At 36.7% G+C, this 22,286-nt stretch overlaps 2 protein-coding genes across 4 annotated transcripts; both read left to right on the plus strand.

Annotated features, from left to right (window-relative positions):
• The first annotated feature begins 355 nt into the window (after positions 1-355).
• LOC135639108 (protein PUTATIVE RECOMBINATION INITIATION DEFECT 1-like) lies at positions 356-9,287 on the plus strand. The gene is made up of 9 exons (XM_065152882.1): positions 356-881; positions 2,297-2,409; positions 2,494-2,675; positions 5,082-5,390; positions 5,566-6,481; positions 6,564-7,263; positions 7,613-7,893; positions 7,961-8,630; positions 8,927-9,287. The coding sequence occupies exons 1-9, from the start codon at positions 441-443 to the stop codon at positions 9,143-9,145; spliced, it is 3,831 nt and encodes a 1,276-aa protein (XP_065008954.1). The 5' UTR covers positions 356-440; the 3' UTR covers positions 9,146-9,287.
• Positions 9,288-15,563: 6,276 nt separating this feature from the next.
• LOC135581869 (OVARIAN TUMOR DOMAIN-containing deubiquitinating enzyme 2-like) lies at positions 15,564-21,665 on the plus strand. 3 transcript variants are annotated; one of them, XM_065152520.1, is made up of 9 exons: positions 15,564-15,789; positions 16,097-16,177; positions 16,247-16,292; positions 17,601-17,709; positions 20,345-20,436; positions 20,527-20,589; positions 20,693-20,811; positions 21,193-21,268; positions 21,359-21,665. In XM_065152520.1, the coding sequence occupies exons 2-9, from the start codon at positions 16,113-16,115 to the stop codon at positions 21,413-21,415; spliced, it is 627 nt and encodes a 208-aa protein (XP_065008592.1). In that variant the 5' UTR covers positions 15,564-15,789; positions 16,097-16,112; the 3' UTR covers positions 21,416-21,665. The 3 variants fall into 3 exon arrangements, with proteins under 3 accessions (XP_065008592.1, XP_065008594.1, XP_065008595.1); XM_065152522.1 differs by having other exon boundaries at positions 16,112-16,177; XM_065152523.1 differs by having other exon boundaries at positions 15,619-15,676.
• The last annotated feature ends 621 nt before the right edge of the window (positions 21,666-22,286 follow it).

The following is a 22,286-nucleotide window of genomic DNA, read 5'->3' on the forward strand; positions in this document are numbered from 1 at the left end:
AAAAATATTATCTGAATGTATCAAATATACTCGTGTCCATAAGAAAACTTGATCCCTACCGTCCCTCGTAAACCATAATTCAATTAGGCCCTGTTTTTCTATCTAAATCTGTCATTAAGTTGATTTAATTATTTGTATGAACTCTTTGAAAATAATCCGTGCAAACTCGGGTGAACCACCGACCCGCTATCGTTACTAAATGTAGGATCAATTGACTCGGTTTCACCACTTTATAACCGACCATTTATTTGGTTGGACCAGAACATATCATCATCTGTCACGTGATATAACACGTGACGACGACCAAATCAAAAATATATTTCATTCTGCAAACACGATCAGCGCGCCATTTCTATCCCTACGCCAATCCCATCGAAGGCGATGCTTCCCAGAGTGGTTTCGAAGCCGAAGAAGGATACGACGGAGGCGAAGTATTAAGAATGGAAGAGTATTTGGACGACGGCGATGAGAACGAGTTGGAGATGGCCGACGCGGCTTGCGAGAAGGGCCATCGCCCGTCGATGGCAGTGGCCACGGCCGAGGGCGGCGCCATCTGCCTCGTCTGCCTCTCCGCGCTGCTCTCCGATCGTCGCGCGCTCACCCACCACGTCTCCTACGCCCTCTCACAGCTCTCCGCAGCCATCCGGTGCCCCGAGTTCGTCCGCCGCCTCGCCGGCCGCCAGCCCCACCTTCTCGTGTCTCCCCTCGTCCGCGCTCTCTCCTCCTTCGACGACGAGCCCCTCGCGCGCCAGCTGATCGACCTCGTCTCCGATCTCTCCGGGTGCGGGCTCCCCTGCTCCGTGTTTGGGGATTTCATCACGCGCATCGCGGATTTCCTCTCGTCCGGCGCTCTCGCTTGGAGCCGACGGCAATTCTTTATGGTAATCTCTTAGTACGTCTAAGCCTTTCTGCCAGTTACAATTCTAATATGGAGTTACTATACATAAAAAGAGAAGTGATAGGAAGAAAGTGTTATTATGTGTTTCACATTATACATAAGTGTATTTTGGAGCATCGTTGAAAGTACACGAATATTATAAGTGGAAAGAAATTGGTCAAAAGTAATTTCGAATCTCACCATCTGCATAATGGACTAAATATACGATACATATTGGTTCACATGCATTTAATAGAAATAGTACAATCTACAAACACAAAACCCTTGTGCATAAGGTCTTGGTGTTAAATTACTGTCAGATTATGAGAGTAGCAGCACCGGATAACAATCTGAAAATATTAAGCCAAGATCTATTTCTCAATTCATTTTATGAATCAAAATCCTGGAGAAAGGCAGGGATCAATCACATTTAGCTGAACTTGTCATGTATAGTCAATAGCATTTCTCGATTGATCTAATTTTTGGTCCTACACACAATGCATAGAAAGAGACATGAAAGACATCTTTATTTGTTTACCAAAGTAGATTTCTTCTCCAACCATGCTAGGCCTTGTCATTTAACATGTATCACATGATCATGGTTTCGGTATATACACCCTGGGACTGATAAAGAGTCTCTGGGTTTTTTTTCCGACATGTTTCATTGCCAATCACAAGCTGATATTGAGTTGCTTTTCTTTCCTTGACTGTTTTTGAAATTTTTCTTAATTTATTATTGTTACTAACTTGATTACATTGGTATAATACTAACATTGAACTTGCTGAGAAGGGGAACATGCTAGTAACATGGAAGCTTGCAACATGTACTGTCAATAAACAGCACATAATGCACAATAGCTGCTTTTTACAATAATATCATAGGGTTAGATCTTTTTAGTTGAATGTCATGGTGTGCATGTTGATATGATGCATTTACTTTTAATTCCATGATTTTCATACATTACTTTTGATTTAGCATTGAATGTAACTGAAGTCAACTTTACTTACTCTTAGGACTTACTGGTAATTCAGATCACCTAGAGCATTATAGTTTAGTTGCAACTGAGTAACCGTTCAATTTTATTTCCTGTAGAAATATCATTGTATTTTTGCCTTTTCATTTTTTGTGGTTCCACATAGGACATACAATATACACACTTAAAGATTTGCTTAAGAAAAGATGGCTATATCATTTGGTTGTATAACTTGGCACCTAGAGTTCCCAAGTACCTTGCCTTCCTGGTTGCCTTGACTGCATGGATGCATGTAAAGTTATGATCCAAGGATGCACTCGAAGCTTGTAGTGTACCCAACATAGACACTTCAAGAAATATATTTGCTGCTTTATCTTCTTTTATTTGGCTTTTAGGGTCTCTGATGTTTAGTTCACTTCAAGGTCACTTGTATCTTGTGATGTAGCTGCATTGTTTGGGAGTCCTGCTGAATTCTTGCAAGGAATACAACCCGGCAGCTCATATTAGAGATAAAGCTGCCCTTTTCTCAACACTTGTTGTGGGTCTTCAGCTGCCAAGGTGAAAGAAAGCATTTGAGATCATCTTAAAACATTCACTCAAGTATGTGCGACAATAACTCTTTATGCATTCCCTTTGAAACAGTGAAGAGATTCGAGGGGAGATAATGTTTGTGCTGTATAAGATGTCCCTTCAACAGGCCACTCCATGGGATGATGAGAACAACCATGATATTGATCTTTCATCAAAAGGAAATTCCTTACTGCAACTTTCACTTGAAGCTTTGCTCAAGACCCAAAAGGATGATGTTCGCATAAATTGTGTAGGTTGGTTCAGCTGTCCTACTGTTTTGCTATGTACTCCACTTTTGTAGTCTTCCATTATATGAGAGAAGTGCATATTCCTCTTTAAATTTTGACAAATGATAACTATAGATATATGGGGAGTTATGCTTAGCACCATAAGTGGGTTTCTTCATTTTAGTAAGATTACTGCAATAATAATTCAAGTTCCTTTTTTAGCTGGTTAAAGATTCACGTCTTCAAATTGTTTGAGAGGCATGAGAACTATCCATATTGATGGTGGGTGCTGCTATCAGTAAGAAGTAATTGCCATAGGAAGCAGCAGTATCAAAGAGTTCAAAGGATGAACGACAAAGACAAAAACAAGGAAAGAGAAACCATACATGTTGATGTCGTAATAATTATAGTGAAATGGGATGGGAAAAAAGACGAAAAAACAAGAATTCTTGTTCCTGGCAGAGATCTGTTCTGTAAAATGCTTTAATTGATATGTGCACCATTGGTGCTACCTAATGTTTGTCTTCTGATTTACGGATGTGATCTAGATTGGAATCTCCTTTAGTCAACTGTCCGATAGTGGATGAAGGTGGGAGCCCATAAGTGCACAGTTCCTGCGATTTTTACTATTGTGAAGTGTGAAGCACAAGGAGCATAAAAATAATTCATCTACTTATGTCAAGACTCAACAGAACCGAGAGGTACTTAGTGATCGGAAGCACCTTTAATTTAAACAATGGTCTTGAACTACTTTAAGCATTAGATGATACCAATCGATGCCTTAAAAGCATCCAATAAGCCTTCTATATATGCCATAATCAATGAAAAGATCAACTTCTATACTATTGTATAAATCTGTTAGATGGTGGTGTTTGGAGTGGACCAATATAAGCCACTTTCATGTTTAACTACCAGGCATCTTCTTTTAATACATTGATCCATAATTTGTATATGCTGATAATACAAGTGGCAATGGATGTCCTAGCAGGGTACTGCAGTAAAATATATTTGTGTAACCTCACTAGATTGGGGTTCCAATGTTTTTTATGTAGTAAACATTTTAAAAACAGAATGCAACTTGATTGTGTTTGATGGAGCAGGCTGAATTTTAAGAATGAGATTGAAGGATGTAGAATAGATGGATGCAGCAGAGCTTAAATGAATGATTTTGTATGATTTTTTTTTTTGTTACAATATGAGGATTCAGATGACCAGTACCAACAGATTCTGTCAACTATGGAAAATACAGTGGTTTAAACTTATTATCTTTCCATATGTTTTCTTAGTGCATAAGCTAGTGTGTGGTTGCAGAAAAGCTTATTGATTGGGCTTGCGAGTTTGATTTCTGTTGTCTTGGAGATTCTTAGTTGGTGTGCTCCCTAGGCTAGAGACTCCTGCTACTAAGCTCATGCACCTTCAAACTCTTCTAAAATTGATGCATTAGATATGTGTACTGAAATTATTTTCTGATGGACTTATCCTCTATGCATTTCATTTCCTAGTTATTGGGAAGATGAATATGAATAGATTGTGGAGTGACTTTATTATTCCAACTAGGTGTGATTTATTTAAAGCTGATTAAGTGAATTTACATTTCTTCTATAAGTTCTGAGAAGTACTTAATGGCTCTTTGTTTGTCCAGTGATATTTCCTTCAATGGAGTTCAACTGTGGGATATCTCATAGTTGACCCAAAAATAGTTGGTTCTGCAGGGGTGCTTGTCGTTGTTCAAATAAAATTTGAGAGTTTTGATGCCATATCATTGCTTCTCCAACGTGACATAGGGTTGTCAGGGGCTGTAGTCATGATAATGGCATTTTTGTACATCTGACAGTCAACTAATCTGCAATGGTGGGAGCCTCATACACTGATTATTTTTTTGGTTTAACTGAACTTACAAGTTTTGACATGGTTTCTCATCAATGTATATGGCTTTTTGTTAGAAAGAATCTTTATTAATGAACTTTACCATTTCAGAAAGAAGTCACTGCTAGCATCAAACAGAAATAGGCTGAAGTTCCTAAGGTTGGACCTAGCCAACTTCAAGTTCACGTATACCTTGCTTTACCAAAATATTGCTAGTCACTTCCAGCTTTAACCACTCTCTACACTATTTTTACTTTAAAATAGACAAAAGACTTGAGAAGTTATCTATGATTCTCAATTACATTACATATCTTCCAAGGGACATCACCAGACGATGGCAATAATTGACTAATACAAATATGCAAACAAAAACTTCAACTTATTATATTTGGAAAATTATAAGATTTTTCATTTTTCCGTTAGTTTGAAGTAGAAATTACTAAATAGTAAATAGGTAAAATATGTGACTCTCATTGTAGTTACTTAATATAAAAGTGTCTTATATTCCATCATGCACTTTTATTGTTCTCACATGGTCTCACATCTCAAAAGCCATTTACCCTGCAGCACTGCTGATGGTGTTAGCCCAGAGAGGTGTATTCGATAACTCTTTTGAAAATGATCAAATTGGAGGCTTTAATAAAGAAATAGATAAGCCGATTCATGGAGATGAAGTAGTCTTTTCTTCACCTCTTATTGAAATGTTTGCTGATGCTATTAAAGGTCCTCTGCTTTCTTCTGATAGTCAACTACAAACCAGCACCTTGGACTTGGTCTTTCATATCTTTTCATCTGGTGCTACTTGTTTGAAGAAAATTCAAGCTCTTGTTGAAAATAACATTGCAGATTATGTTTTTGAAGCACTCAGACTGTCAGGTATCAAGTTTTTAGATATTTGTAGTGTGTTCTCTAAAAAGTGATCAGACTCTCAGTTCATTGAAATACAATTAGGCAATTGGCAAAACCACTTAATATATTATATTATGATGTCAATCTGCAGGAAACAGAGATTCCCTCATCATTTCCTGCCTTCAAGTTCTTAATTTATTAGCAACTGCTGAAGAAGTCTTTATACAAAGACTTGCAATAGGTTTTCCTACATTGCTTGCAGTTTTACGATATGTAACTGAGATACCTCTTCATCCAGTTCAAAATCATGCTCTAAAACTTGTTTGGACTTGTATCACAAATTGCCCAGGAATCATGTCAATTTCTCAAGTAGAGGAAATAGCCGTGATTTTGACAGGAATTTTCAGAAGACCTGACATGGGAGAGCTGGCCATGGTTTCTGAAACCTTTACCTTGGCCTGCTCAACATTTGTGGAGATCCTAAGATCACCATCTGCCTGCAATATACAGCAATTGGCTTTATTGTTTCAAGAGGCATCTAGAAATGCAGTAATTGCATCTCTTTCAGCTCATGAAGATCCAGATAAACTTCTGTACTCCCTCTACCTTCTAAAAGAAGTATACACATGTGGTGTTGAGGGATATTCCCATGCAAGTTGTGCCAGAAAGGAGTTGAAGGAAAATATTATTGAAACTTGTTTAACATATTTGTTACCTTGGCTTGGAAGAGTCATCGATGGAGGGCAAGATGAGGAAATTGTACTGGGTATTATCGAAACTTTTCATATAGTTTTACTTGTGGGTTCGGAAATTCAAGCACGACACTTTGCTGAGTCTCTGGTTTCATCGTCTTGGTTCAGTTTGTCATTTGGATGCTTGGGATTGTTTCCAACTGACCAGATGAAAACAAGAATATACCTGATGCTAAGTTCAGTTATCGACAGACTTTTAGGCTCTGACTTTGGAGAATCCATCAGAGATTGCTACCCCAATCTTCCATCTGATCCTCTAGAGCTGATATATTTACTGGGTCAAAGCTACTTAGATGATCCACTTATGGCTTCCTGTCAATGTGCTGTTCTTATGATGCTATATGTTAACTCATTGTATGGTGAAAGGTACTATATTGTTTCTGTCAGTTCACTTCCTGTAAAGCTTAGAGTCATAGGCATTAGCTTATTTGATATTTCGTTACTCCAGGTTTACTGATGGGAACCAAGTATTGGCTTCTTTAGAGCAATATATCCTTGTCAATGTCAGCAGCAACTCATCATGTGAAATTGCTAATTCCATGATGCTTTCTCAATTGGTGCATCTTTACGCTCTTGTTAGAAGTGATCCCTTTAGCTGTCAATCACTGTGCAGCACGGAAGCTGAAAAATCTGTGTTCTGTTTAATAGCTGAAATGGAGTTGGATTTGTTCTCTATAGGTCTTCATCCAAGAGCAGTAAAGTGGTTTTTCCAACAGGAAGAAATCATGAAACCCCTTTCTTACTTGGTACTGAACTTCTGTAGATCATACAGCACAAACAAGGCTCAAATTTGTACACAATCAAACTGTATCAAACTGCTAGATATCCAGATGATAGCAGACCTCATAGTTTCTGGAGATAACTTTGTCACAGAATTGCTGGTTTCATTACTGAAAGAGTTAGAAGAAGGCAGAGAAGATGATATCTCACATTTGGTTAATGCCATGACGGACATCCTGAATATTTTTCCTGGAGCATCTGATGAGTTCAGCTTACATGGCATTGCTGAAGCACTTAATAGGGTCTTTTACTTGACACATGATGCACTGATCATCAAGACCTGCTCCCTTTTCATTTTCAATGTTCTTTCTTTAGCAAATCATGAAACTCTTTCTCAAGATAAAAATTGGCTTGGAATCCTACTGAAGGTATATCCTATAATCTTTCTGATGCCCTTCTACATGTCAACTTCCTTCCACTCTCTTACGTGTTCCACACTTACCAGAAATGCTCCTTTGGCTATGTAACAATTGACATAAATCAAATGATGGAAAAAATATTTGTGAGTTATTATCATTATGTTTTAGGACCGTTCAGAGGCAAGATGGAGAAAGAATACCCCAGATTTCTCCTTTTTTTTGTGTTTTGATGGAGAATCTTACAAATTGTTAGTTTCTTTAAGAGGAGATATTTGTCTTTCTGAATATAGAAAATTATGTCAGTCAGTTTAGAATTCATAATTGCAGAGAACTTACTGGATTGTTGTGTTCAATGCAGCTGCTTGAGCATTTAAGACCTAAATTAGTTAACTACTCATTTGGCCAAGAAGAACACTTGATACTTGCTATTTTTAGCCTCATCCTTCACTATTCCACCAGACAAGTACTTCAAGAAGCATCAAGGGCTATACTACTGGATAAGTCTTTAGCTTCTGCTGTAGAGAAAGTTGTACAGACAGCATGCGAAAAGGGTCCAGCATTAAATGCTTATGATGAAGAGACACCTATAGGAGAGACATTAATTTTTCTCCTTTTACTATATGTGTTCTCTTTAAGAAGGTCAGTGATCTTAACTGTTGCAATCGATACTACTCATTGAAGCTCAGCTAATGCCTTTTCTTCTCAGTTTGCATGCTGTATTTCAGGAAACTATGGATTGGCAAGACTTCTTTCAATTTGCTGATGAAAGTTATCCATCATCAGTAATCTGTATTAAATGCCATGATTTATGCAGGCTGCTGCATTTTGGTTCCTCAATTGTGAAGCTGGTTTCTTCACAGTGTCTACTGGAGTTGCTGACCACAGTTTCAGAACAGAGGGAGAAGAAAAAAAAAGAGCCAAATTGGTCTGTTAGATACGTCGAATCTGTTATAACTGTTACAGAAGGCTTGCTTTTCTATGGAGACTTTACAACATCCTCAAACTGTCGTGCTTGTCTTTCTATGCTCTTAGGGTGGGAAAAGTCTGGTTCACTGGACAAGAAAGTGATTGGAAATTCCAAATGGTTTCGGCTGGTAATGGAGGAATTAATCATGACTTTAGCTGCACCTTGTTTTGCATCACGAGCTTTCATAAATCAACACAAGCCTGCAGCTCATATGGCTATATTTTTCCTCAAAATGGACAAAGTACCTTCATGGATGAAATCAGTGTTCAGTCATTCTAGTATCTCTGGAATTCTGAACAACCTTTCTGCATGTAGTTTGACTTCAGATATGGTCAAACTCTTCAGGGAGTTGAGAGTTAGGAAATATCTAAACAAAGAGCAGGTTGATGCTCTCCATAATTTGTTCCAGGTTAGAATTCTCTCTTCTACCTATGTAAAATTTGTTAGCATGATTTAAGATCCAAAATTACGAAATCTAATTTGTTAGTATGAAAAATATTTTTTGTTGTGAAGAAATATTATGTTGAACAATTCCAGGTATATGCATATGTAACATTTTTATTGTAAATTCTCTCATTTTAGACAGTCTTCCCTTCAAGAAATGCTTCAAAAATTTTAGGTCTGAATTTTATACTTTTATGAGCTTTTCTTGGTTTTAAAATGAGATACTACCTGTTTGTATCTTATTTCTTTATATTGTTGCAGGTTTGCAGAAAGCAAGTGTACAAGGACATTTCCAGAGAGGAAGTTGTAGAGGAGAATATTCACAAGGTGATCAAAACCCCTGATGATACAGGTGATGTGTGCACTGTGCTCATTCAACTTTTGCTATCTTCAAATAGCTATTACAATGAAATTCAATCAGAGCATGAAAAGCTGCTAGAAGAAATTGATTTGTTTCTCCAATTTTCAACCATCCAATAAGAGTAGGGGCTCTGTCAAATCTCTGTATTCTTTTTCATGTTCTCCCTCTGTCTCTGTCTCTGTCTCTCTCTCTCTCTCTCTCTCTCTCCATTTGGTGTTAGGAACTGGTGTTCTGATTGAGTAGCCACATCTTTGTTTTGGATTTTGGGAGGAGATAAATTTACTGATAAAATAGATAAAAAAGAAGGTTGTAATTATTTTATATCCAAACATTTTAACTTTTATGCAATCTTCTTCAAGAAGTATTATAAAAAAATCAAGTAAGCTTGCAGCAATATAAAATTTGATATGAATATGCCTCTCATTTAAGTTTTGACCACTAATGGATCAAAGTTATATAGAGCCCAGCTCAAATCAACTTAGACCCAACACAAATTGCAGCTGACCACTGAGTTTGATTGCATTGGTGATAGGGAACATAAAATAACCGGTCACCTTTTACCACATTAACATAATACATTAACATAATGCTAGATCAAAGTTATATAACTGGCTCTTCGTGGAATATTGATAGGAATATTTTCAGAAAAGTAGAAGATAATTCAGATCGGTTATATATCAGTTTCCTTATGGAATATTTCTAAAAGGCCAAAAAGCAATTTGGGATGATTATGAATTGTCTTCTTTGTATGATCTTTATGAGATACTTTTTTCCCTTAAGATTAGTATAAAAATACATTCTTAGCTCTAGATAAAAGGAGAGAAAAAGGAGAAAAAAGTGTAACTAAGTTGTAACTTGAGTTTCGAAGGGATCTACTCGAGAAACCCCTTCTGACCTTGATCTTTGTGCAAGAATAAGGCTAGAAAAATCATGCTCTATCTCAGAGGACTCCTCGCATATGGATCAGGGCTACATCGTGTTGACGCAAATGTCAACAAATTTTCCCCCAACATTTTGGCACTAAAAGGAGGGTCTCATGTCGTAGGCGCGTTTGCGGGCTGACCTTGTTCGTGAACATTCAGGTGAGGCTTTGCCTCCGACCCTTAACGCCTTCACTTAGATAGGGTTGCGGCCACTCTTTTCCTACATAGATATGTTCGACCCTAGGCCTTCATCTTCGCGAGTGTTGGCTAATCATTTTCTCGTTCCTATCGAGGCAATCTTGAATCTCACCTAGCAAATGCAAGCATTAGTTGACATAATATAGGCGTCCTTCGAGATCCTTTTGTCCAATGAATTGTCAGTCCCTCTCGAGTATCCACGACTTATCAAACCACTAGTTAATAGAGCTCCTCATTGCCCAACCATTGTTTCACTCTGCTTGAGTTTGAGACCCACTCGATTGACTCAACGGACAACTCCTTGAGGATCCGATTGTAATAAATGGATCGATGCTTAGAAGAAATGTGTTGTGACTTTCACCAATCTAGGAGTGAGGGATATATTAACTCCACATAGAGTTGGTCCTCGTTTATTCAAGACATCCAAGAGGAGTCGATCCCCACTAATTTTTGGCTCCCATCATTGGAAACCTTTGATGGCATTACTGATCCAATGGAGCACATCGCTGCCTTCTGGACTCAAATGTCAATATATAGCATCTCGAATGCCCTGATGTGTCGTGCCTTCCCAACCACCTTAAGGGGTTGGCAAGAAAGTGGTACACACATCTAAAATCATTTTCTATTAATTCCTTCGCTTAACTAGTGAAGGAGTTCGAGCTCCACTTCTATGGAAATGTGCGCTTGAGGCCCACGACAACAATGCTTCTAGGATTAAGACAAGACAAGGAGGAGACACTTACGAACTTTATTAGTCGATTCACCAACGAGGTCTGAGGTATAGACAATGTTCACCCCTCGTTCATGATTCAGTCCTCCATGATGGACTAGGGCCCTCTTGCCTCTTTTGGTCATTGGTAGGAATGACACCAACAACGGTGCTCAAAGTACTTCAAAGAACCAACTAGTATATTACCGTCGATGCAATAATCTCGAGCAAGCATGGGGAACCCTACAAAAGATCGAAATAAGAGCAACCACAATTCGCCCCCTACCTAAGATTGCCACGGTGGAGGAGAAGCGAATGACTCGACCTGCCTCGCTCGAGGTCCGAACTAACCCCATTGAATCTTGTCTAGAATGAAAGTTTTCTTGTAGATATGGGAAAGAGGCTTGATAAGAGACCCCCGATCGATGAGGACTCCACTAAAAAAGAGAAACAAATCTAGGTATTATTGTTTCTATCGTGATTATGCTCATGATATGGAGGATTGTCACAATATTAAGGAATAGATTGAGGATCTCATATGATAAGGACACTTTAGGCGGTTCATCCGAAGATGTCGGGAGCCATCACCTTGACCTCAGGGGTTAGTAAAAAGATAGATCAATGTCAACATCGACGACTAGACCTCATGAGGAGACAACACCTCGAGTCGTAAAGTTTATGCTCGAGCCATCATTGGTAAGCACCCCAAGACCAAGGGCAACCAAGAAATAACTTTTAGAGAGGAAGAAATGGAATGCCTTGTCTCAAACCACGATGATGCCTTAGTAGTCTTCGTAAGGATGGTCAGCGCTATTGGAAAATATCAAAGAGCATCACATGGGCAGCGAAAAATTAAAACAAACTCTCAGATGAAGAAGCTCATATAGGGAAACTCATATATTCCCTGGATGGTCAGTGAGACGTTCTTATCTAGGGAAACTTATATATTCCCTAAAACGCATATCTTGGTCTGCCTAGATGAAGAAGCTCTCACGAACTCCTCTTTAACGAAAGTCCACACACTGGATGACAGCAACGACGCACCTTGGTAGTCTTCGTAAGGATGGTCAGCGCTATTGGGAAATATCAAGGAGTATCACATGGGCAGCGAAAAATTAAAACAAAAACCGTTTCTCAAACAAAAAGAATCGGATTGCCGGGAGATAACTAGGAGTTTAAAACTCAAAACGACAAAACCTCATCGAGGAGTGAGATGTTCTCATATAGGTAAACTCGTATATTCCCTAAAACGTAGACCCTAGTTTGCCTAGATGAAGAAGCTCTCATGAACTCCTCTTTAGCGAAAGTCCACACATTGGATGGCAGCAACGACGCACCTCCTCACTACTAGTTACAATTGCCATGCAAGTCAATCACGTGAGTAATGACACGTATGATACGTTGCACAATTTATTTTGGTTGATATTAATAATGATATTTTTTTCACTTCATATTATATGATGAATATACTGTGATGTCTTTGAATCTGTGTAATTAGAATTAGATCATGATGAAATTATGATCATGAGACCAATTTACCTTTAAATACAGATCTTAAATATTTCTGGTCATAAGTTACTCAAGAAGGATATCGAAGTAACCGGACAAACCGAGGTACTATATACCCATCCATATAATGGAGGCAATTGGTCTCATAGCTGCTTGTGTGGGGGCACTAGAGATATTGTGTAGGTGCTTATTGAAAAATAAGTTCACTGAATGATCCGTTTATGGAATGTTGGATGATTAATGATACCTCAACGTTAGACAATGATTTCGTAGTCTTAATTGTGTATCTGATCCCTAGACTTGAGACACCTATGATGCCTTGTTGGAATACTTCATTCTTTGATATCAAATTTATAGATCAAGAAGTTCTATATCTAGTACAAATGACCATTGAGAATGATAGCCAACCTTAGGAAGGTAATTGGGTGTCAATAAAGGATCATCCACTCTCGATATCATGAGAGGAATATCCTATATGTTTTCACTCAAGCAAATCCCTGCCCAGGTTCACTCGGATTGAGAGAGGAGTTATTCGAGAGAATATGATAAGAGTGAGACTCGGATGAATTCTGTATGGGCCTGACAATACCATGCTCGGTATATGGTCTCTAGGATATTAGATGAATGAGGAATTACATAGTAACTGAATGCAGATTGGTCTAATGGATTAGATCCCTTGTACCATCTAAGAACTATGGTGTAGTAGCCTAGTATGTTTATGTCAATGAATTGAGTGAATAATTATGAAAATAATAATTTACTGAGTCATTTAAGATTTAAGATGGTACAAATATAAGGAGAGCTAATAGTTAAAAAAGATAAAATGAATCATGGTTCGTCTTATTGGTCTATACAAATGTACTTATCGTTCATGCATACAGTACGTACCGAATCATTCTAATATATTAACAATGATTTGATAGGATATACTAATAAATCAGTATATACTAACCTTATCGATTCCCTTTCAAATTGATATGTACGACTCGTATTATATGATATATAATATTATGATGAATCTTGAAATGAATATTGTTAACAATAGGAGGAGAGGCATATGAAACCTAAAATTTATTTAATTGAATATATGTCACATCCTAGATTTTTTTCATATAATTATAATATGTTTCCACAATTATATCGAGAGTTAAGTAACTATGGGATTTATTGAGAAATATATTATCGTCCACTCAAAAATAAAGTTCAACTAGGTCTAGTTGAGTGATAGAGAAAGATATGCTTTCCATTGGAATACAATTTAGAATTATTGAGAGACTATTTTAAAAATAAAAAAAATAAAAAAAATTTAGCAACATTGAGTAGGAACCCTTATAAGACAACTATAAAATAAATACATGTTCGAAAGTCAATCATCCGACTGACATATATCAAATGCTGGAAAGAGCAGTCTCCTAATGGAATAGTGTCCCTCACCTACCAAAGTAGGGACACGTTTCTCTCAACAATGGATGGAGGAGCCATTCAATTGTCATGTTCGATGGCTCATTGATCCCCAAAGGGCATCACCCTACCTACCCTTGATAGGGAAACAAAATCATCTCATACTGTTCATGTCTATATTACGATGAAATAATACATTGAAACATCTAAATTTATTTTTCAAATATCATTAATGTCAAATAATATTAATTATCCCTCATATGATTTGAACCCTAGCTTAATCGAACAAATTAAACTCGATTTAATTATAACCTAGGTGAACCTATCTCTAATCCTTATTTAACCGATTTGAAACTACCTTAGACTAGTATAATTTGGATCAGTTCAATTTAGGTTAAACAAATTTGAACAAGTCAAACTGGTTCTAAATTATCCTGAATTGATCTAATCAAATTTGATTTGGTTCAATCAATATACCGGTCATGTATATTGATTGAGCCAATCTATATACCGGTCATGTGCACTACATATGATTGTGCATGCACCATATCAGGTCGGGCCAGCCCATAGCCCATGGATTGGTCAAGTGCACTGCACAAGACTACCCATGTTGGCTTGGGTTAAGCTAACCTACTGGTTGGGCCTGGCTTGTTGGCTGAGCCTAGTCTACAAGCATAGCTAAAAGGGTTAGGCACCTAGCTTACTGATTGATTTCAACTTAAATTCTATCCAATTTTCTCAATTCTAAATTATGACATCATAAAATTATTATCAAAATATCCATTCATTAACATTGAGTCATTAAAACATAATAAATAGTAATAAATTAATAAAAATAAAATTTTATAAAAGAGAAAATAGTATTTTTAATCAAACATTGTATAATCTAATAAAAATCAAATATCATGCATTCAAGATAAAATTTTTAGAAAATACATATGACATGAATAATTGTAACATATTTTAATTCTAAAATAAAATTTCAAACCTTTAAAAGGATAAAAAAAATTTAGAAACTTCATAGGACAAAAATAGTTGTAACATGTCTTATTCCAATAATAAAATTTTAGACTAGAAAAATTTTTTAGAAACTACATATAATATGAATAATTATAATATATTTTAATTCAAAAATAAAATTTTAGATATTTAAGAAAATAAAAAAAAAACTTATCTTATGATGTAATTTCTCGTTCCTTCCGTCTTGGTGAGGAAAGGTGAACTCTCCGTATAAAGTAAGATTTTTTTAATTTTATATTTATTTATTTTATTATAAAAATAATATTATTGAATAATTATTTTCTAAATTATATTAACAAGAAAAAGAAAAAAAATAAAATCTAAATTAAATATTTGATTACAATACAAATAAAGATTTAAATATTTTTTTAAGTTAACTTTTGTGATTGTAATAAAAAAGATAAGATTTAATAGATTTATTATTGTTATTGTTACTTGTTTCTCTCATGTTACCAATTCCTTGGTATCTGTGTCTCTTTTCTAATTACGGACGTCATCTCCTTGGGAAGTAATTATACCTGTAATTACCTGTAATTACTACTTGCTTGTATTTGTGGAAGCAATAATGACATTGGATGGACAGCAAAGTGCAGTTGCAGGCACATTTTTGAAGTGGTACCTGCCACCGCACCAACGCCGATCCCCTCCATCGTATCCCGCACAAGTCAGAAATAAAGAACCCTCAACTCGACATACGATACAGCTAACGTCTCGGGTGGCAGCTGAGCCACTCCTTTCCATTTAGGCATCAAATCCATCTCCCCTGTCGCTTCCAACCCCCCTTCCGCTCCGCTCCCCCCCCCTTTCTCTTTATTTCCTCCCATCGATCTCACACCAACCCAACCTTCTCATTCTCTCTGTCGCTTCCCGCACGCCGCTTCCGTTCACAAGTTGCTCTCGGTCCAAGCAAAAAAGAATTCTTCTTTACCATTCAATCTCCTCATCTTAAATTTCGGTTTTCTTTTTAGTACTTGGCTGCTCCTCATTCTTGGATTTCGAGAAGGTTTAAGAAATTATTCATCTGTTTTTCCTCGATTTATTTGTTGTTTTTCTCTCCCGTCTTCTGCTTGATTCTTTTGATTATTGTTAATTTTATGCTCTTAATTTTTGGATTGAATTGCCTTTTCGTCGCCATATTTCACTCGATTTGTTGCTTGGATCTTGATTGGTTCTTTTGTGTTTCCATTTTTTGTTTGCTCATGTATTCATCAATTTCCTTTTGTATCCTCGGATTCGATTTGCTTTCTTGATTTTCCTCTGTTTATTGCTTGTTGATTGGGCCTTTCGGAGTCTGATTTGTGTGCCCGCAGCTGGGAATTTAATAGCATGGACGAGATCGTGGTGCGGAGAGTGATCCCCTCGGATAATAGCTGCCTCTTCAATGCTGTCGGGTGCGTTATTGGAACTCTTTTTTGCAATCTGTTGTAGATCTGCTAAAGGAAGCCATGCTTCTTCCGCAGGTACGTCATGGAACACGACAAAACCAAAGCTCCATATTTGAGACAGGTTTTCTTCTTCTTCTTCTTCTTCGAATTGCATTTTTTTTCTTGTGGATTTTTTTCTTTCTATGGTCATTTGAGTTGGATTTCTGTTTTATGATTGGTCATATTACTATCACGATGGCTTGTTTTGACGACAGGAATTTACCATCAAGCTGGCAATGTCAACCCCTTTTTGCCAGCTTAATAGTCATCTGGATTGTGAAATCATGATGACATTGTTATGAAGATAAGATTCAAGGAGACAACAAAAAAGATATGTGGAAAGAGTACTTACCTCTATTGACCCTCCAAGTTCCTCTCTGGACGGTGGCGGAGAAGGCCTTGGTTCACCGCCTCTGTTTTCCCTAATCAGAAATTAGACAGAACGAAACACAAGACAAAATCTTTTGAAGCAACTCAATTCGGATTCTTTCAAAAGTTAAAATCTTAAGAAAAATGGGCTGAAAAACAACTAGGAATTGCATGAAAATCTGGTTCCTCAATCTATTCTAGAATATACAGCTCATGTGCCCTGCTGTAGCTTGACATTTGTTTCAACCTGAGGTTAAACCAACAAAATCCCTCATTGAATAGCATTCATCATCTGACTAAAAAGAGCAATGCTCGGTTATTGTGAAAAAAAGCAATGCCCAATTATTATTGTGTTTGCATACACATTGGAAGAATAGCCCATTAAAATCCACTTGCCTTTCTTTCCCTTCTTCACCTGTTGAGAACCCCATAATTGCATGTTCATAAAAAGGCAAGTCTTTGAAGCTTTTGACAACTCTAACATTTCAACCATATTTACAAGTTCATAATTATGTATTTATATTTTTAGTGTGACATTTATATAATTTACAATGATTGGTGTCCTGTGTATTCTGTAACCACACATATGCATACACAAATTTGGACTTCTATTTACACAAAATCCAAATAGATTCTTTACTGTTTGCAATCATTCATTCCTACAGATGATTATCCATAGACATGCCTATGTTAATATTACTGTTGTGTTCAAACATGTAATCTGTAGACATAGATGTAACCAGAATTGTGCTTCCATTCATGTATGCAACACATAAACATGCACTCTTTGCTGGATTTCATATTTGTCCATGTGGCGGAATCAGACTGTAATGCGGTCCAAACTAACATATTTGCTAATGCACAGCTTTTCTGTCTAAATGAATTTAATTGGGATATCCATTTTAGTAAATCATTACTACCTGATGCATCATATTATAACAATGAACCTAACTTGTCCATGCTTTTCTTTTTTTGTTCTTGGCTCATGGTTGTATAACAATTGTCTTCTCCTGTGTTGAAGGTTATAGCTGCAGTTGTGGCAAGTGATCCAGGAAAATATACTGAAGCTTTTTTGGGGAAGCCAAATAATGAATATTGTGCATGGATTCAGGATCCTGATAAATGGGGCGGTGAGTGCTCTGTGACTTTCTGCCAGAGAAGTACAGCAAAGTGCGAAATTTTAAAGATCCATTTACTTCTATCATTCTGTTTTCTTGCATATTATGTCTTCATATCTTTGTTGGTGATTCATGCCATTATTACTTCATTTAACACCGTAAGAAATACCACAGCTATGTTTATGAAGTAATCTGTTAGTACAATGTTGCACTAGGATCTGCATTATATGGTTTTACTGATTGTCTTGGATAAAACATGCAACTGTGGCCTTTAAGATCAATTTCCTTTATGCTTGATGAATTTTGTGCTAGCAAGGGTGTCGCATGCATGCAAAGGAGATTGGCTTATACAGGTCTTGAAGTTTTCTTTAAAAAAAAAAAAACTAAAAGATGGAGATTGGCTTCATTATGTATGAGTTTTCTCCTTCTGAATTTTTGAGAATATAGCAGAGGGAGGGGACAAGGGTTTATGCACTGTTCAGACCGGCACATATCGATTGATATATATTCAAAAGAAGAATATCGTAGTCAGATGGTATTGATTATTGAGGCCATGTTTAGATGATTTTTGCCCTTAATTAGGCAACATCCATTCAATGTATTTGAGTACTAGTGTATGGAAGTTATTGCTTCTTGCAACTTTCTGGGACCCTGAACTTTTTTGTAATATGTGTTGTAGGTCTAGCTTTCTTTATTTGTTATCTTTATTTTGAAAAATTAGTTGATTTGAGGAAGGAGCTATGTGACAATCAGAGTTGGATTTGTTCTGTTTAAAGACACAATTACTTATTTAAGTACAATCTTAAGAGGGTACCATCAACCTCTTTGTTTCCTTACCTGAAGGCACAGAATGGGTTTGCTGTATTATCTGATATTCTCTTTAGTCAGAATTTACTGCTTTGATGTACTAAGAATTGATTTATTGTCCACTTTGGCATATGATAGATAATTTGAAACTAGAAATACAAGATCTCATAGGTAGCCATATCCAATTTATTGATACATACTAGATATGAAAATTATCTGCACATTTCCATTCAAGTACTCCTTTCTCCATGTACTAATGGAGGTTGCCTTTTTTTTTTTGGTGACAATGTTACTTATATGCTTGGTTGTGAAACTTGCTTTCCTACCTATGATGTTAGAGGGGTTGGGATTGGATCAGATCATAAGATTCTACAAATTATAAAACAAATAAAACATAAAAGAAATTTTTAGATTTTCTTAATTAAGATTTAGCTACTAAGTTTGCTTTAAGTTTTAAGTGTCCTACTGTCCTATATAGTAAAAACAAACAGCTGTTTTTTTACAGTGAATGAATATACAGGATTCTAATAGAAAAGATACTAGTGGACTTTACTCAAGCTAAAACAACATGTACTCAACATCATGTAGTCGAAGAAAGGAGTTGAGATAGGAAGAGGGGAGGAGAGGAGAAAAGATGGGAGAAGACAGAAGGAAAAAAAAGGAGAGGAGATGGGAAGAGAGGTAAGAGAGGGGGAAGAGAGAAGAGATGGGAGTCGCTTGGAGGAGAAGAACAGAGAGGAGATTGGAAGAGAGGCAGGAGAGGGGAGGAGAAACAGCACTTGTGATGATCAACAACATTGAATGGCTGGCGAAGTTGGCAGGCCACAACACCCTCTCGACGTGGGTGTGATCAGCGGTTAGGGCTCATCTCCTTAGGATTGCGGTACATAGAATGGCCGTCGGTAAGCCTCTGATCGCGAGCAACAACATTGGTCAGGGCTTGTTGCATCGTCTCTCCTTTATTGAAGTCGTTTTGTCTTAATTGAGTTTTTGCTTTTTTCTTTTTTATGTAAAGTCAACTAAGTTGGCTCAGTAAACTCGAGCCGAGTTGTTCGAGTTGACTAGTCTTATTGAGTCAACTCTCAAGTCAGGTTGATTCCACCCTTTTTATGTTACAACATCCGACCTGACTTGTCAAGCCTAATCTGAGCTATATGATTTGCATTGTAAGATCACACGATCATAGGACCTATATTGCGAATTTAACAACCTTACTTACATATCTAAAACAAGCAAGTGGTCGATTGCAAAGATAACTTATAGGCATATTAAACAAGGTTAATCATATAATTGGGACATATGTTTTTTTAAGGAGCAATGGGTAACTTATGCTTACATAAAGATTAATGGATACTTAAGTCTTGAAGATTTTTAGAGAATCAACTGGCCAAAATATGCAATAATATCCTTATGATTTTGGGGGATTAGTTTCTGTTTATTCTGTGCAACTAGCCTTTTCCATTAACAGTGTTTATTACCTCTAGCCAGCAGATGTAGGTTTTTAATCTTTAACCAAAATCCGAAGTAAATAAACAAAAGGAAGTGTATCCTTCTTTGATTCCCTAAATATCTAGAAGGTCACTTGTTTAGAGCACCTTTATTATGGACTGTTTGAATCTGTGGGTTTGCCCATGGACTGGAACACAACATCCTCTCTTGTTGTACCATTAAATCTAAACTGTGTGGTCTATGGAGTAAACTTTCAGCTCTTTCGTACCTGTTCAAATGGCAGCTTCTTTGTTTTTTTTTTTAATGTAGCTGTCAATTATGGATAACATACCTGTGATTCTCCCCAGTAGTGGAACAATGTGATGTACTATTCTATACCTATTTCCCACAGGTGCTATAGAGTTGTCTATTCTGTCAGAGTACTATGGTCGTGAAATTGCAGCTTATGATATACAAAGCACTCGATGTGATCTGTATGGTCAGGTTAGTATTTCATCGTTGTGATCCTATGGATGCTGTTTTTTCTTTAGATTTATAAGTTGCCTTTTCTTCTTCTGTTGGATTGGGTAACAGGGGAAGTCTTACCAAGAAAGGGTCATGCTCATCTATGATGGTCTACATTATGACGCACTAGCTGTATGTGAACCTTGTGGAGGTCTCAGAAAAAAATATTTATCACGAAATAATTCATCATAGTTGATAAAAACTTTCTCGTGTTTATTCAATTTGTATTTTCCAGATGTCACCATTTGAAGGGGCACCTGAAGAGTTTGATCAGACCGTATTTTCTATAAGAAGTGACCGTTCCATTGGGCCCGTGGAGAACCTTTCTCTTAATCTTGTTAAGGATGCTCATAGGTAAGAGCTTATATCCATTTCCCAACTAAAAGCTGTTACTCGACAGTAGTATTGGAACATGAAGATCCTCAAGATTGTTGATGTTTTGGTTCACCATCATATTCCCGTTTGTTTTAGTTCCCTCAAATAGTTAGTGTGGAGTGAGCAAAAGAACTAATTTCTGGTATAATAAATGGTATACTCAAAATGAAATGTATTTCACAGTAGATTAATTTGTTTTAGTTGATGCCCGTGACATGTAGTTGGGATCCTGGTGTCTCCAATTGTTCAATATCAGAGGTTGATTGTGACCTCACAGATTTTCTAGATGCTTCGGCAATATATTTCAGGATGCTGCCAAGTATCTGTTTTTGATATGCATTGTCTTTTTCCGTCTTCTAGGAAGAGAAGTTACACAGACACTGCCAATTTTACATTACGCTGTGGAGTATGCCAAGTTGGTTTGACCGGCCAGAAGGTTACTATCGATTCAAGATCTGTTTTGCTATCTTTATTGTACGAATGCCTTTTTGTCTTATTTCTAACCAGTTTGTCTTGGATTATCTAGGAGGCGATCGCACATGCTCAAGCTACAGGCCACGTTAATTTTCAAGAATATAGGTAAATGATGAAGCTTGTGTGACGAGTTTCTGTCAGCTTATTCCTTGGGTCATCTCATTACTTCCAACTCATACTGGCGTCTGAGGAGTAAGAAGTCAAATTATTGGACTGGATTTGCTGTTGTGATGATGATCAGACGGAATTTGATCTTTGTTGTAAACTACTTATATATATGTGAATTTCTTGTTTAACATCTTTGTGCCTTGTTCTAAAGACAGTACAGCAACCAATTGATTCATGGCAATATTGTTACATGTCTTCATCTCTGGATTGTGCAGTAACCATTGGCTTTGAGTTGACATTAGGTAGGTCTTTCAGAACTCTTTCTAGTGTGTATGGTTTTGCTTTGGAATATATTGGTGTCTTCAGCTCTGGATTGTGCAGTTTCCTTCAAGTTGGCATTTGAAATTATTGCAGTGAAGTGTGGTTTTGTGTAGAATAATTTATTGATGTCTTTTATATGATACTTAGATGATCATCACCCTAGTGTGGAATGACCGTTGACTTTGAAGTTGAAATTTTGAGGTAATAAATACCGTGTGTGGATGTTTGTATGATTACTGCTTTGGCATACTTCTTGTACCGTTCGTTCCAATAAACATAATATGATTCTTGGCATATCCGTTTTTTCCTTTTTCAAATATCATCGTTATATGTTAATTCTATTTATAAAATAACAAAAAAGAACTTATTCATCAAAAAAAATTTTACAGGGCAGAATTTCTAAAATATTAAAAAAAATTCATCGAATCAAATGCATAATAATAATGTTGGACTTCGAATCAAATTATTTCATCTTGGATAATAAAAAAAAGTATTAAGATAAAAAAATAAAAATAAAACTAAACTGTTGTTTCATAAATAAAAATACTATT

This window comes from Musa acuminata, chromosome BXJ3-5 (assembly GCF_036884655.1).
Source record: "Musa acuminata AAA Group cultivar baxijiao chromosome BXJ3-5, Cavendish_Baxijiao_AAA, whole genome shotgun sequence".
NCBI classification, from domain to species: domain Eukaryota; kingdom Viridiplantae; phylum Streptophyta; class Magnoliopsida; order Zingiberales; family Musaceae; genus Musa; species Musa acuminata.

What these genes read in the sequence shown, in the direction of transcription:
- LOC135639108 (XM_065152882.1), top strand. Translation starts at nt 441, where the DNA reads ATGGAAGAGTATTTGGACGACGGCGATGAGAACGAGTTGGAGATGGCC. An exon ending in GTGGGTCTTCAGCTGCCAAG is followed by an intron (nt 2,410 to 2,493) that starts GTGAAAGAAAGC and finishes CCTTTGAAACAG; the next exon opens with TGAAGAGATTCGAGGGGAGA. An exon ending in AACTCATTGTATGGTGAAAG is followed by an intron (nt 6,482 to 6,563) that starts GTACTATATTGT and finishes TCGTTACTCCAG; the next exon opens with GTTTACTGATGGGAACCAAG.
- LOC135581869 (XM_065152520.1), top strand. Translation starts at nt 16,113, where the DNA reads ATGGACGAGATCGTGGTGCGGAGAGTGATCCCCTCGGATAATAGCTGC. An exon ending in AAGCTCCATATTTGAGACAG is followed by an intron (nt 16,293 to 17,600) that starts GTTTTCTTCTTC and finishes CCTGTGTTGAAG; the next exon opens with GTTATAGCTGCAGTTGTGGC. An exon ending in GATGTGATCTGTATGGTCAG is followed by an intron (nt 20,437 to 20,526) that starts GTTAGTATTTCA and finishes ATTGGGTAACAG; the next exon opens with GGGAAGTCTTACCAAGAAAG.